This window comes from Nothobranchius furzeri, chromosome 9, assembly GCF_043380555.1.
Source record: "Nothobranchius furzeri strain GRZ-AD chromosome 9, NfurGRZ-RIMD1, whole genome shotgun sequence".
Taxonomy (NCBI): Eukaryota; Metazoa; Chordata; class Actinopteri; order Cyprinodontiformes; family Nothobranchiidae; genus Nothobranchius; species Nothobranchius furzeri.
This window is the reverse complement of record NC_091749.1, coordinates 55,559,663-55,573,401: the sequence shown is the minus strand read 5'-3', so window position 1 is coordinate 55,573,401 and position 13,739 is coordinate 55,559,663. Positions and strand designations below refer to the sequence as shown.

Sequence of the window (13,739 nt, the reverse complement as noted above, 5' to 3'; positions counted from 1 at the left end):
TTTAATGGCTTCCTATTCTTGCAAAAAATAACCCTGTAAGATATTATGCAGCAAACGTCACAGCCACGTGAACATGCAATTAACCCAATATGTGCATAAAAAAGAGATAATAATAACAAACATTTTCCAGAAACCAGTTGCTGCTTGAGTCCATTAGCTTTAAGCTGCAGCACTGGATCATTAGGCTCCACCCGCTTCAATAATGCAAAAAGAGCAAACCAGGCAAACACACCACACCAGCTCTCAGCACAGCAGGAGCCAACTCAACAGCACAGTGGCCAATAATGCGTGCGACAACTGGCATCCTCATATGGCTTAACGGTGTGTGCAGGCAGGTGCCACAATTCCCCAAATCATCGACTTTCATCAAACTGTTTAAAGCTAATCACCTAAAGTGAGGGCTGGGTCTGTTTCATCACAGACTGGGCTATTTTTTGATCTCCTCGGAGCTCATCTGAATCTTGTATGACTAAAAAGACAAATAGTTGAGGATAGAAGGAGATCCCTGCTGATGGACATCCCAGCTCTCCCACTCCAGGGAGGAATCAGCCAATGATAGGAGGCATCTGAAGCAGATCAGACCAATGACTGCGCAGCTGCTTTGTTTGCCTGCCTGCCTCTATCTCTGCGCCCGTCCCTGAATGGCTCTGGTTTTGTGCGCACATGTGACCACTGAAGGCGCTCTCTGGGTGCTGAAGTGGACAGCTCCCCGCGCAGATAAACAGCACCGAACCGAAGCACCATGGCTCGTTTGGCGTCCTCTTTCAGCCGCTTTGGGACTCTTCTCTCCTTTTACTGAGGGAAGAACCAGTTTCATCCAGCTGCGCGTCATTTTTTTTAAAACAATGGAGTCATTTTAGACGGACAAAGAGAGAGAGAGAAAGAGAGAGCGGCGCAATTAGAAGGCGGGTGGATGGTGGGGCACCTGTAGCTAGATCTGGAGCGCTGGAGGTGGGATTGTGTCCGTCCTGAAGAGGGACCGGCCCCGGGAGGTTTGATCTCGTGTCGGGGAAGCTTAAATGTAACCTAAAGCCATTTAGGTGACGGAAGCATTAATTTCTAAGCCGCTCTCTGGTGGCTGCCTTCACACAGGTGGGAGCATGGATAGAGATGCGTTTTCTTTGGCTGGAGTAGGTTCAGCGCGTCCAGCGCGCTTTTGTGGAAACTAAATTGAAACATTTCACCGCTTTTCCACGAATTCCCACCTCTTTTTGATTATTTTTCCACCTTTTTTAATAGGATACAATATTTTTAACTCAAACATGGGGAAAGAGGAGTGCAAAACCATGCTGGACGCTTTAAACAAAGTCACAGCCTGCTACAGGCACTTGGTCATCGCTTTAGGAAGCACATCGGATTCCCAGAACCTGCGAGAAGAGCTGAAGAAGACCCGTAAAAAAGCCCAGGAGCTGGCCGTGGCCAACAGGACTAAGCTGACCTCCTTGCTCAAAGACAAGAGCATCAGCAAGGAGGACCGCGCCGAGTACGAGCGCCTGTGGGTGCTGTTCTCCAGCAGCATGGAGCTCCTGGAGGTGGATATGAAGCGCTCCCTGGAGATAGGGCAGGAATTCCCCATCAAGGTGCCCACGAGGCACTTCATTCAGACGGGGATGACAGGTAGCACCAACGCGGTGGCAGCCCGGGCCATGAGCGTCCAGAACATGAAGTACGAGGCCGACAGTAACATCGATACGGCGGACCTCCGGGACCTGCAGACCGAGATCACGCAGGTGACCCAGATGGTGGAGGAGATGGAGATGAAAGTGCAGGTGGCACCGTGGGCAGTCGTGGCCAAGCAGGAAGCAGGAGCCGAGCTCAAGTCCAACATGAGCGTGGGAAATTCCTCCGTTGGCGTCATCTCCATCTGCGAGGAGGAGCCCAAGGATGATGAAAGCGGAGGCGCCAGGGAGGGGAGATCCGCGTCCATCGGAGCCGTGGTGGTGTTCTTTGTTATCGTCGGGGTGGCTTTGGTTTTAGGATATTTAGTTATCAACATGTCGTGAAGTGTATCTGAGCAGCCCGGATGGACAAACAGCAGAGCAGGGAGCTCACTACCGGAGAGGAGATGTCTAGGAGGAAGATGTTGTCAAAGTTAGACAATCCCAATTCTGAATGTATTCTGCTGGGTTCAGGAATATTGCACTTGATGATAGTCTACTATAGTGACTGGTGGACATAGATCCTAAAAAGGTGCTTTTGATGGGAGGAATAGGTCGTTACTTTATTTTTGGGAGGATACATAAAAAGTGCTAAAATGATCTCACAGTGTCTGGCTATCACCTTGATGATCCGAACACCTAATCCGTGTGGATTAGGTGTGGAGGTAAAAAAAAAAAGACCAAGTGTAAATCTAGCCATGCGGTATCCCCGTTCAGCTGACTGATGCTTTAGATGTACGAATCCAATCAGTCAAACGTGCTAGGGCTTACCCCTCATCATCACGGATGTAAATGATCAAATCTGCACGATTTAACACATTTCTAATCATCAGTAACCCGGCTGGCACACCGGGACCCTCTAATCTGAGGTTCTCGTGTGCTGCACGAGGCTCTTTGGACCTGTTTTAACACAGCACCTGCTCACTGAAGCCAGTTCTTGTCTCTCTTTCAGGGTTCTCTCGCTGTTTTGAATGTATCGCAACACAAATGAAGATTTGTATGCTGCTGAGCCAGATCATGTACATACGATCAATTCTATTTATTAAATAACGCTCAAACACACTCCTGAAGACAGAGTCATTTTACGCTGTGGACATTTCTGCATAGCAGGCCGGTCATTGGGTCTAAGCTCCAGACCTAGCCTGTAAACACTAAAGCTGGAGATGCACACAGCTGATGGATGCACTTAGAGGTATTTTGAGCAGGAGATTATTCTCAGACCTAACAGCCTTAGTGGTGAATTTGTGTTAAAGGAGAGTGACACTGAAGCTTTGGCTCTAATAGTTTTAGCCGTAAGAGTCTTTGAAGGTATTTCTGGACTGGCACAAAGAGAGTTCAGGAGAGCATTAGTCTGCTGCAAGAACGGAGATGGTATTGATGCAAACTGGGTTAAGCATCAAGACTATAGATGCATTTAGCACAAAGGTAAATCTAATAAAACAACAAATAATGAATGCACATCCTCCTGGGACTTTGCATCCTCTAAAGAGGAAATTGGCTTCTTTCACAATAATATTTTAAAAGGTTTAACTTGCTTTTTGCAGATTGTGATTTAAGTGTCATTGCTTATTTTTAGATGTAGTTTTAATTTTTTGAGCTTCTTTATTTTAAAAAATGCTTTCTGTTTAAAATGGCTACAACCTAATGCAAAATATCTAAGGGAAATAAAAATATAACATATAAGCTAATAAATAAATACAATACAATGAATACTGCCTAGGCTGTAGGCAGTCAAATGTTCATTTCGAGAAAACATCCAAGTTGGACCAAAAAAAGTGAGAAAGTCGGGATTTTTTTGCTTTGCTTATTTTTATTTGACTTCATCATTTGTAGCCAGTGTAACAAATATGCAATAAATAAATAAATAAATAAATAAATAAATAAATAAAATAAGCAAAGATTTGAATAAAAAGCGTACAGTTAAACAAAAGCGAGTTGTTAATTATATAAAAACACACTTTTGTGGTGGTGGAGGAGTTAAGAGTTTGCCGTAATCGGAAGGTTGCTGGTTGGAGCCCAGCTCAGACTGTTTCTGTTGTTGTGTCCTTGGGTAAGACACTAACCCACCTTGCCTGCTGGCGGTGGGCACCAGCCTAGAACAGCCCCCCTCTGTCGATGCATCACAGGGAAGCTGTGGCTATTGTAGCTCATCACCACCTGTGTGTGAATGTGTGTGATTTTGTTGTAAAGCATCTTGGGGGGTTCTAGGATACTAGAAGGCGCTATAACAAATACAGACAATTAAACACTTAAAGAAAAAAAAACTCAAATTTTCTCCAGCCTTTAAAAACTGTATATTTTATCTTGTTAGCAGGTTTAAAAGGATTCCCTCCGATTTTCAGGTTGAACGGGTGTTTAATCCATCTGACATTCAGGTCATCATCTCTTCCTTTTTCTACCATAATTTCACACAACGGCCTGTTCAAACAGCACTTTGATGTTCAAATGATGCCCTAGCAGATGCAAACAGCTACCAATTAGCTCTTGAGGGTGTTCTCCTCTAATTGAAAAGCAGATTCCTGACATTTAGGGTCCAATTAGCTTTAGTTAAAGGCTGAGTGTAACATAAAGGCATCTGATTTAATTACAGACAACCAAATCCTCTAAGTAGGCAGAAAATGAGCAAAAGCATCAACATGGGATCAGAGTTGTGACTACACCCCTTGGGTTGGGCCAACAGTTTGGTGTCAACCAGTAAAAGAACAGCTAGCTTGAATAGTTATGATGTAGACAAACACAAATCTGCAAATAAAAGATTTTGTTGTTGGTCTAAAGAGGGTTTCATCAGGACCGTGTTTTAAGATTAAATATTTATTTGTGTTTCTAACAAAACAGAATGAAGTTTTGACAACAAGAAGAAACTGTTCTGGTGGAAAAAATACTTAAAATGAAGAAAATGGGTAAAAGTCCTAAGATAAAGACATAGCAATACTTTAAAAGCTAGTAAAATATACATCAATTTTAATTAAATCAAGTTTTTCAAAGGATAAAGTGTAGATTCGGATAAAACAATAACATCAAATATGACGTTTTGGAGCCGAGATGCTTTTGTTTCTGTGTTTCCTCTCGTCAGCCTTTCACGGCTGGAATCCTGCAGGTCGACGCTGACGGACCATTGTAAAATGATCCGTCTCTGAGGCGGCGGTGATGGCTGGATTTGTTGGCAGGGCTTTGATGCATTACGATCAGTGTCTGCTGTGTTCAGATCTGAGTCACAGAAAGCTTTCAGACATCTTGTTTATCCTTGTTGTCTCTTCACACATTTTGCTGACACTGAGTCATGAACCTCCACTTCAAATTCGCAACAGACTTACGTTGTTTTCAAGCTACTCAAATAATTATGAAGGCAATAAATTATGCAAAAGGAGGATTTTTTAAAATGCTCCAAAGGCTTCAAAATGTTGAGGGACACTGGTGCAGCATCAGCATCCAAGTTCTGAAGCACTTTTCTAACCCGATCGTTTCAGACGCGAGACTTCCTCTTCGGTTATTTTGAGAATTTTCTTATAATTTAACCATTTAAAAACACTCATTCTGCACAAAGATGTGTGCTGCCCACAGGGCACGGACACACCACTGCACCATCGCTTCATCTGGACTTGGATGATGGGTTTCCAAGGATGTGGGTTTCCATAGAAACCCTTCAAAGACTGCAAACAGCACAGAAGGTTGAGACGTGTTATTTCAACTCGCCCTATTTCTGCTTCAGCAAGTCTGTGGACAGACAGAGACAGCGTCAACAAGGGGACAAAAACAATACAATAAGCAAAATAGATAAATAAGATGTGCTGGAGGAGAGCCTCTTTTCTGTCAGAATTCACATCTCATCAGTCACGTGATGTGCCAAATGTGCACTTAAATGTAATGACAGCTGATGCCACGAGGATGTTCAGAATGTATGCATTTAAACAATAACTGGCCATTTCATTAGGTACACCTGATCAGTTTCTAAACAACTGGATCACCAGGAATGAGACCAAACAAAACATTTCATGGTCTGATGACTTCCAGACAGCTGGTTGTGTCAGGAATTGATTTAGGCACCACGGATCCATTCAGTCAGCCTAGCGGTGGAATATTCTCTTTGCTCAAAAATCATCTTAATCTGGTTTCTTGGACACGACTGTGCTATATGTGGTGGAACCATTGACATATGGGTGGAACAGATCATCATAGATGTGCATCTGACAAATCCACAGCAACTGATGCTATCACAAATCTGCAAATTAAAGCATGCAGGGCTCCAGTCTGATGAGATATTAAAGTGTTCAGTGACTTTCCTCGTGGTTTAAAACCTGCTGATGCCGTTTTAAAAGCCTTAGTGCACTTACACTCACTGCATCTTTATAGCTTAAACAGCTGCGCTTAGACAGAGCTGCAACACCTGTTTAAAATCCACAAGAAGGTTGAGTCTGCATCTGTCAAATGTTTATATAAAGAAAACAAATCTACGTGCATGATGTCTAATGTAAAAATTATATATGATATGATATAATCTTTCTACACCAGATGGTCAGGAAGTGGACACTTAAGAAGCAAAACCTCCACAGACATGTTCAGCCCTGCAGGAATTTACTGTCAACTTAAATCTCCAAAGAACAAATTTCATGATTTTTTTTTTCATGGTTAAAAAATAAAAAAATCTTGTTTCCATGACAGCAAAACTAAGACTATGCACCAGTAATAAGCTGCACCAGTTATAGTTTATATCGGTATAATTGGTAACAATCTTGTTTCCAGATCAGCTAATTAAAGGAAGAATGGCACCAGCGTTCTTGAGGTGTGAATGAAATAGTTTAATTTAAAAGTGACACTAGACCACAAAAAGAGACAAGCCAGAAATGGTGGGCTTTAAGTTGTACCTGCAAACTCAGGCTTGAAAAGGCAACTAAAATCAACCCCACACATATGATTCATGTGATCACCATATTGGTGAAGAGTTTACAGGTATGAGTTATAAAAAATAAAAGACATTTCTCCCCAAAAGTCCTTTTTAAACAGCTTCTTTTATTACATAAAGCTCTGTGTCGTTTCCTGCCTCTAGGGGGCAGTAACTACACTTCAGGGTATAATTGACACGACTGCCACTAGTTCAAAAAACATTATGGTAAATGTTGCTACATGTGGAGCAGGGGGCATGCCACCGTGGCATGACTCCTCAGACCTTGATGGCCCTTCAGTTAACTCCATCAAGAGAATGCAATGCTGATGCAAGTTTTCTGGCGTACTTTCCGGATCTGCTCGAGTCCTGTGCCTGCCGATGACATCATCAAACAACGGCAATACCACTTGGCCAAAATATATTGCATTTTTTCGACTTTCACATGTTCGGGAAGAGTTTCGTTATTAAATTCAAAAATGTTTTCTAACTGGTAACGTAAGTCATATATCTATTATCCAGCCAATCATCTAGTGTGATGTCATCAACAGGCGCAGTACCCTGAGCTGGCCGGAATGAAACATGGTGTCCCCCAAAGACACTAGACCCATGCTCTATGTCAAGGCTATTCAATTCCAGGCCTCAAGGGCCAGTATCCAGCACGTTTTAGTGGTTTCTCTGCTCCAACACACTTGATTAAGTGGTTGAATCACCTGTGCAGCAGCTCTTCAGGCTCTATCCGTTAATCACCTGCTGATTGAAATCAGGTGTGTTGAAGCAGAGTTAAAACCAAAACGTGCCTGACACCGGCCCTCGAGGCCTGGAATTGGATAGCCCTGCCCTATGTTCTTCAGACCCGATTTTTATGGTTGTGTTACGAAGTCGTCAATATTTTTCAACAACTGGGCATCATTTTACTCATTTTCAACATTTCTATGGATATTTCCAGAAATTAAAGGTAAAAATGCACATAGTCACTTTAATGTTTTAAAGTTTGTGAAGCTGGCCGTAAAGGTTTTGACCGCCCCCCCCCCCCCCCCCCTTCCTATGGCAAGCCTGTAAAAAGTCTTTAACACAGGCTAAGATAACATTATATCGCACTTTTTAAGGCCTAGTATTAAGGTTTTCCCAACCATCGTGTGTCCTTTTATAAGTCAAATGAAGATATAGGACTTTCATAAAAAATAAAAAAATCCAACTTTGTTTCATTAAATAACTTGATGCAGAATTAAAATGCTTAAGATTAAAACATGACATTAAATATTAATATATTGAATTTATTTAGCTAAACAGCTAATCTGCTTCTTTCATGTGCTGGAAAAATGAGAAGGAAGAGGCAAGTTGCAGGTCAAAGGTGACTTTCTGAGATATGTGTTGAGGCTGGTTCCACAACAGGGAGCAGGTGGTTGTACTTGGGTTTGATGGTGACCTGGAGGCTCACGGTGTACGGATCTAAGAGAACTATGCGGTGCAGTCCAGCGTCATCCTGAGAGTCTGTGGTATGCCCAACCTCTGTCCGGCCTGAAGAGTCATGCGGATAAAGTTTGTCCCCTGGAGAGAGGAAAACAAACAAGTCACAGAAAAAGGTTAATCTTTCAGCATCACTGCTAACATTTTTTATCAGATGGAAAAGGGCTCAGTAGCTTTGAATGAGCGTTTCTATTGTTACATTTAACAATTTATTGTGCATTCATCTCACTAGAAAAGCTTCCATAATACTGTTAAGATCAACTCGGGCTAAATTATGAGCTGTCCGTGCAGAAAAACCGAAAGGTGACATCTCAGTTGCTCTGTCTATCCTTTAAACACCATTATATGGTTTGAACAGCCATGGGACGAAACCCAGTCAACTATCAGCACCTGGCAGCAGAGATATGTGGTGTTCATCATTCGGGACAACAATAGGCATCCACTGTTCACAGCCCTCTGCTGCTCGCCGGTAGGCAAAGCTGTGGAGGTCGTTCAGTGAAGGAAACCGACACAAACGGCTGAGCTCGTAGAACTGAGGAGGTGCGATCCACAGCTGTTGGGCCTGGAAGCTCTGCAGAATCTCTGAGGGTGTGGACCACTGAAACACAACAGCAGGTAGGGTTTAATAACCACAGAAATAACCATTTTTGGCTCTCTGTGGAACTAAGAGACAATCTCCTACTTTACTACGACCATAAATATTTTCTTTAAACAACACAGATGAGTGTCAGCTCCTCTAAGGTGATCCTTGATTCAGCAGTGACACAAGAGGAGCTGAGCAAAAAGACAAAGCTCTAAATTTACTGATGGATCAACGTTCCAACCCTCACCTGTGGAAATAAGATCTAGATTGTTACCAAAAGAACAAGGTTTTGAAAACAAGCTGAAACAAACTTCATCTGTGTGTGTGTGAGTGGGGTGTCAGCCTCAGGCCTGATTCACACAGTATGATAATAATGCCAATTATTACAGGCTTAGAGACACAGCTTATTACCATAATGGCACCAAAGATAAATCTTATCAGGAATTCCTACCATGTGTGGTGTATTAGGAGTGCTCTGGTCTGCTCAATAGCACGTCTGGACATACCAGAGCAGAAATCCAGGCTTTCAAAAGGTGTCGGGTGGTCTCCGTTCAATTTTAAAGAACATTTGAATGTGGCATGTGGCCAATCAGAAAGCAAGAGGACGAATAAGCACTGCATGCTACCTCTCCGCCATGTTTGTTACATCAACGTAACATTTGAACTTGCAAGATTTTCTGTCAAACCTGGGAATGTCCGTGTGAAGACTTCTGTCTTGTGGCTACACACACCACACACCATAGGACCAAAAGTGATGATGTGATTTTTTTTTTATGATCACGATCTTCTTTGGCAGTAAAGCGAAGAACTCCAACAACAGGAGGAGTTCTGAGCAGAGATATGTCACAGTGATTTAACTCGTGTTATCCGACCAGAAAAACTCTTCGTCCGAAGGTTTTCCAGAAATGCCAAACTGAGACACCCCAGTGCAGATTCAGAACTCGCTGTCTGGTTTGGCTTCTGAATGATTTGAGATCCCAGAAAGACCTGGAGGATGTTACTCGGTATAGGGTGGTCTGAATTTTCCATCCTTAATAACTTCAAAGCACGTGACAGACATTACAGACTTCCCTTTTGAATTTCACTTAGTTTAATTTCCTGCATCATTTTTACGCAGCATCCCACGACAATCACCTGAAAGCGCACAATTTCCTTTTCATCCTGGAGCGTGGCTGGAATCTTCTGTAAGCAGCAAATGAAGAAAGCGGTGTCAAACCTCGTGGAGCCGTATCTGCCTGCAGGAGTCAGCCAGTTGGCCCACTCATGTAAAGCCCAGATGTTGGGCAGAACCTCCAACTCTCTGCACATCCGGATAAAGTTGGACGGGTTTTGGATCACCAGCGCTCTCCACTTCTCGAGCTCTTCGCTGCACAAATCGTGACCAGTTAAGGCTTGAGCACAACCGTCTTCAAGGCTTTTCAACAAACGCGTTTCTTCCTTTCTAGACACAACCAGCAGCACACCGGACTCCTCGAACGTCTCCCGCAACGCGCAGATCCGCAGGGCGACCTCCCCCGGGATGGGCGAACCGAGTTTCAACCGATCCGTGGCGAAAATTTGGGGCCGACTCTCCGCCGGCTGTTTTACACTCCTCAGCCCAAAACTAGGGGCGTTAATAAAATATTTTAAAATGTCCAACCAGTCACTGGAGAAGTCCGAGGAGTCAACCATGCCGCCAGGAAACACGTAGGCGTTGGGCATGAATCCGCTCTTCGAGCTTCGTTTCAAGAGCAACACGTCGTAATTAAAGCCGGAGCGATGCGGAGGGTGACGTGACCCTAATGACGATAAACCGTCCGCTCCGAGTCTGTGACCGGCGGCTAAAATCAGAGTAGCCGCCTCCTTCCAGTGTTTTAGAGCGGCGTTCATCCTCTTTATTCGGCAGACTCCAGTCCGCTAAAGTTTGAGCCGGTGGGGGTCGCGCAACAGCAGCCTCTTGTCGTTTGTTTTGGCGGAAGTGACGTCTTTACTGTCAGCTGGAAACTATCGGCGCCCCCTAGCGACCGGAAGACCAGTGGAGCTACAACCCTCAGAGAAAGTATGCAGCACGAATTCTAGCGGATTTCTGATGAATGCTTGTGAATAAATAATATTTCACTTGATCTCTTTCTCTATAATTATGTTTAATAATGTCCATTACGTATTTCCTGCCCATCAGCCTATTCTATTTATGATAGTATGATTTTTATATAACCTCAAAGTAAATCAGGCGCCCTTTGTTATAATCTTAGCTTCTCTGACTGGCGTGGCCGTTGAGCATTTTAAACGATCAGATTTTTGTTGACAATGCATACGTTTGTTGATTAGGATGCATTTGTATCTGTGTGGATTAACAACACAGGACATGTTAAAAACAAACAAAGCTCCTGGACGAGCTCAGGGGTGAAGGAACAATTGTGTTTGCAGTCTGCAATTCAGCAGGTACAAGTAAATGTTGGGTAAAAACAGTACTGGATGTATGGAAATGATGTTGTCTGGGTACCATCTGGTGTTTTTTAATTCAAACGAAGGTTCACATCATATTTTGTTATTACTCTGTGACTTCGGCAGGGAGGTATGACCTTGTGTAACCATACCAGCCCTGGTACTGGTAGGTTCAGTTCTTTATTAACTCTGCGTTGTGTTGTACAAAGAGTCTTGAGACGAAGTTTTTGCTGACACCAGCATTTAATCTGTCAACACAGGAATGCTGGTCAGAAACCTAGCTTTTGGTAGGATTGGTAGGATCAAACAGCACACTCTCGATCGGCTCCGTCTTAAAACTGACTAACGTCCGTTAAACACATAACTTTAACAATTACCTGTCAACACAGGAATGCTGGTCAGAAACCTAGCTTTTGGTAGGATTGGTAGGATCAAACAGCACACTCTGTTGGAATAAAAATACTGACATAAGTATTAAATAACTTTGAAAGTTTTCCTCACATACGTGCGCTGATAGAACCCGACCTACCTCGATCGGCTCCGTCTTAAAACTGACTAACCGCCAGCGCAGCTGGACACGTTAGTACGTAATGCACGTAAACGGTTTCAACTGTTTTACTGATGGCAAGTGGAATGACACTATTTACTCTGTTACACTTGCAGGTCTGCAGGATCTGCTGTTAAGACAATAACCTCCCTAGTTACATCCAGACGGAGCGTTTCTCTGTTATACCAAGAACCTGGGAAAGTTTGTTTTCTGTGAAGGGAGTGTGTGTTCACCATTTATGTGTGTATGTGCTGTGTTACTTGTGAATAAAACCTTTTTGAGAGCTTCGGCTTGATGAGAGATCAGAGACCCAATTGGTGCGTGTCTTCATTTCTTTCCGGTTTCGCAAAATCTGGTTGTTGATTATTGGTGTTTATTGGTAAATGATATTGATAACCTAATACCTCTAACCTCCTTGCGTGTGTTGGACTTTCTTTGAGGTACACCTAGACTGATTAAATAAAAATACCCAACAGTAACATTCATAGTCAAAGTGATCCTTAATCAGGTTTGTTGGTGGGGCGATGGCAGAGGAGTTAACTCGAGCCCCGCACAGGCTGTCTCAGGGTGGATGTGTTGTGAAGCACCTTGGGGGGGTTGTAGAACACCAGATGCTATACTAATAGAGACTAGGGATGCACAATATATCTGCATCAAAATAGGTATCGGCCGACGTTAGTCATTTTTTAACATAACAGTCTGATAAATAAAAATGGGCCAATATCAACAATATTTTTTTTCCATCTTGTTTCCATTCGTTTATGTGTTTTGGAGGGTGACGGGGGTGATGTGTATTTGTTTAGTCACGTGACAGTGATTGCAATCACCTCAGAAGCGTAAATGTGTATGTACATAATACAGAAATTCAGCTTTAATAATTTTCATTCTTTACAAAATCTGCTGATTTTAGAAATATTAATATATTTCGGTATGAGCATAGAGACCTTTTACCCTTAAGCCTAAATTATACTTCTCCATCTGTGTCGGGACGAGCGCAACGCCATTATCCGTCCTTGCGGGCGTGCTGGAGAGCCCTCGCAAAGACTGACAGAGTCGAGCTCTCTTTTCTAAACATCTGTCCATCGAGACGGAGAACGCAAGCTTGTGATTGGTCAGGGCGCCGCTGTCATCAACACCGCCGCCATTGCGCCCTCAAAAACGTAAAGAGAGCCGTGGATATCTAGCGGCAGACATGGAGAAGCTTGAAGAATACCTCGCGAGAAAACTCTAAAAACATGAATGTTTAATTCCCCCGTGAATGGAGGAGTGAAAAGATGCGCAGCAAGCGTTTTATTGGTGGACGGAAATGACAGGAAACGTGGGTTTAGAGGTGGGGAGCGCAGGAAGAGGTGGAGGAGAATGAGAGACAAATTTGTTCATGTTAAAAAGTCTCTTATATACAAAAAACACAATATAAACACAATATATTGGACCGGATACATGACAGGATACCACAGAACAGCGCTTCGTCCTCTGTTGTCCTGGAGGGGAATTGCTTTGCAACACTCTCCAGGAGACGGAGAAGTATAAGCGCAACATGTCTCCGTCCGTGCGTGCGTGTCTCTCCCTTTTGAAGCTGACAGAGAAGTATAAATTAGGCTTTAGTTGGCTGAAGCTGTTACTCTAAAGTAAAATGCATATTTAATTTGTAGAACTCACCAGTCATGTTTTGTGACCTGCAATGCTTCACGTTCCTGTTAATTTAGATTCTGGGTGCTAGTGTTTAAATAAGGCTGTCAGTCAACCAGTATCTCTGGTCAGGTTGTTCTTGTCCATCCTTTACTTTTTATTTACACCTACTACTTTTTTTTTGATACCAATACAGGCAAGGTGCATATAAGGTCATAGCTTAAGTGTCAAAAAATGCAATTTTGTCACACACACACACACACACACACACACACACACACACACACACACACACACACACACACACACACACACACACACACACACACACACACACACACACACACACACACACACAATCCAAGTATGACATTTTATCTGTTAAACTTTAAGTCAGTACAGCTATTCCAAACTTGAACACTGAAACTCAGCATCTCAGATGTCTGCTAATGTGCTCCACTGTGGCGAATAAAACTGTTCCTGTTGAATGAGTTCTCCTTAAACTGGCTTACCAAGACGGCATTTAATTGTTGCAAATGAATTTGGTCT

General features: G+C 43.1%; 2 protein-coding genes across 2 annotated transcripts; one reads left to right on the top strand and one right to left on the bottom strand.

Moving 5' to 3' along the window:
* Positions 1-1,126: 1,126 nt before the first annotated feature.
* Positions 1,127-2,073, top strand: LOC107381291 (regulator of G protein signaling 9 binding protein). The gene has a single exon (XM_015952885.3). It carries the CDS (start codon positions 1,263-1,265, stop codon positions 2,001-2,003), a length of 741 nt encoding a protein of 246 aa, XP_015808371.3. The 5' UTR covers positions 1,127-1,262; the 3' UTR covers positions 2,004-2,073.
* A 5,725-nt stretch (positions 2,074-7,798) lies between these two features.
* Positions 7,799-10,549, bottom strand: nudt19 (nudix (nucleoside diphosphate linked moiety X)-type motif 19). The gene is made up of 3 exons (XM_015952884.3): positions 9,725-10,549; positions 8,398-8,605; positions 7,799-8,088 (listed from the first exon to the last, which is right to left on the bottom strand). The coding sequence occupies exons 1-3, from the start codon at positions 10,457-10,459 to the stop codon at positions 7,886-7,888; spliced, it is 1,146 nt and encodes a 381-aa protein (XP_015808370.1). The 5' UTR covers positions 10,460-10,549; the 3' UTR covers positions 7,799-7,885.
* Positions 10,550-13,739: the final 3,190 nt, after the last annotated feature.

Bases quoted from the DNA above. Each gene is read 5' to 3' on its own strand.
- nudt19 (XM_015952884.3), bottom strand. From the start codon at position 10,459: ATGAACGCCGCTCTAAAACACTGGAAGGAGGCGGCTACTCTGATTTTA. The intron at 8,606-9,724 runs GTGATTGTCGTG...GTTGTGTTTCAG, and splicing joins AGGAAATTGTGCGCTTTCAG to TGGTCCACACCCTCAGAGAT. The intron at 8,089-8,397 runs GTGCTGATAGTT...TCCTCTCTCCAG, and splicing joins CCACATATCTCTGCTGCCAG to GGGACAAACTTTATCCGCAT.
- LOC107381291 (XM_015952885.3), top strand. From the start codon at position 1,263: ATGGGGAAAGAGGAGTGCAAAACCATGCTGGACGCTTTAAACAAAGTC.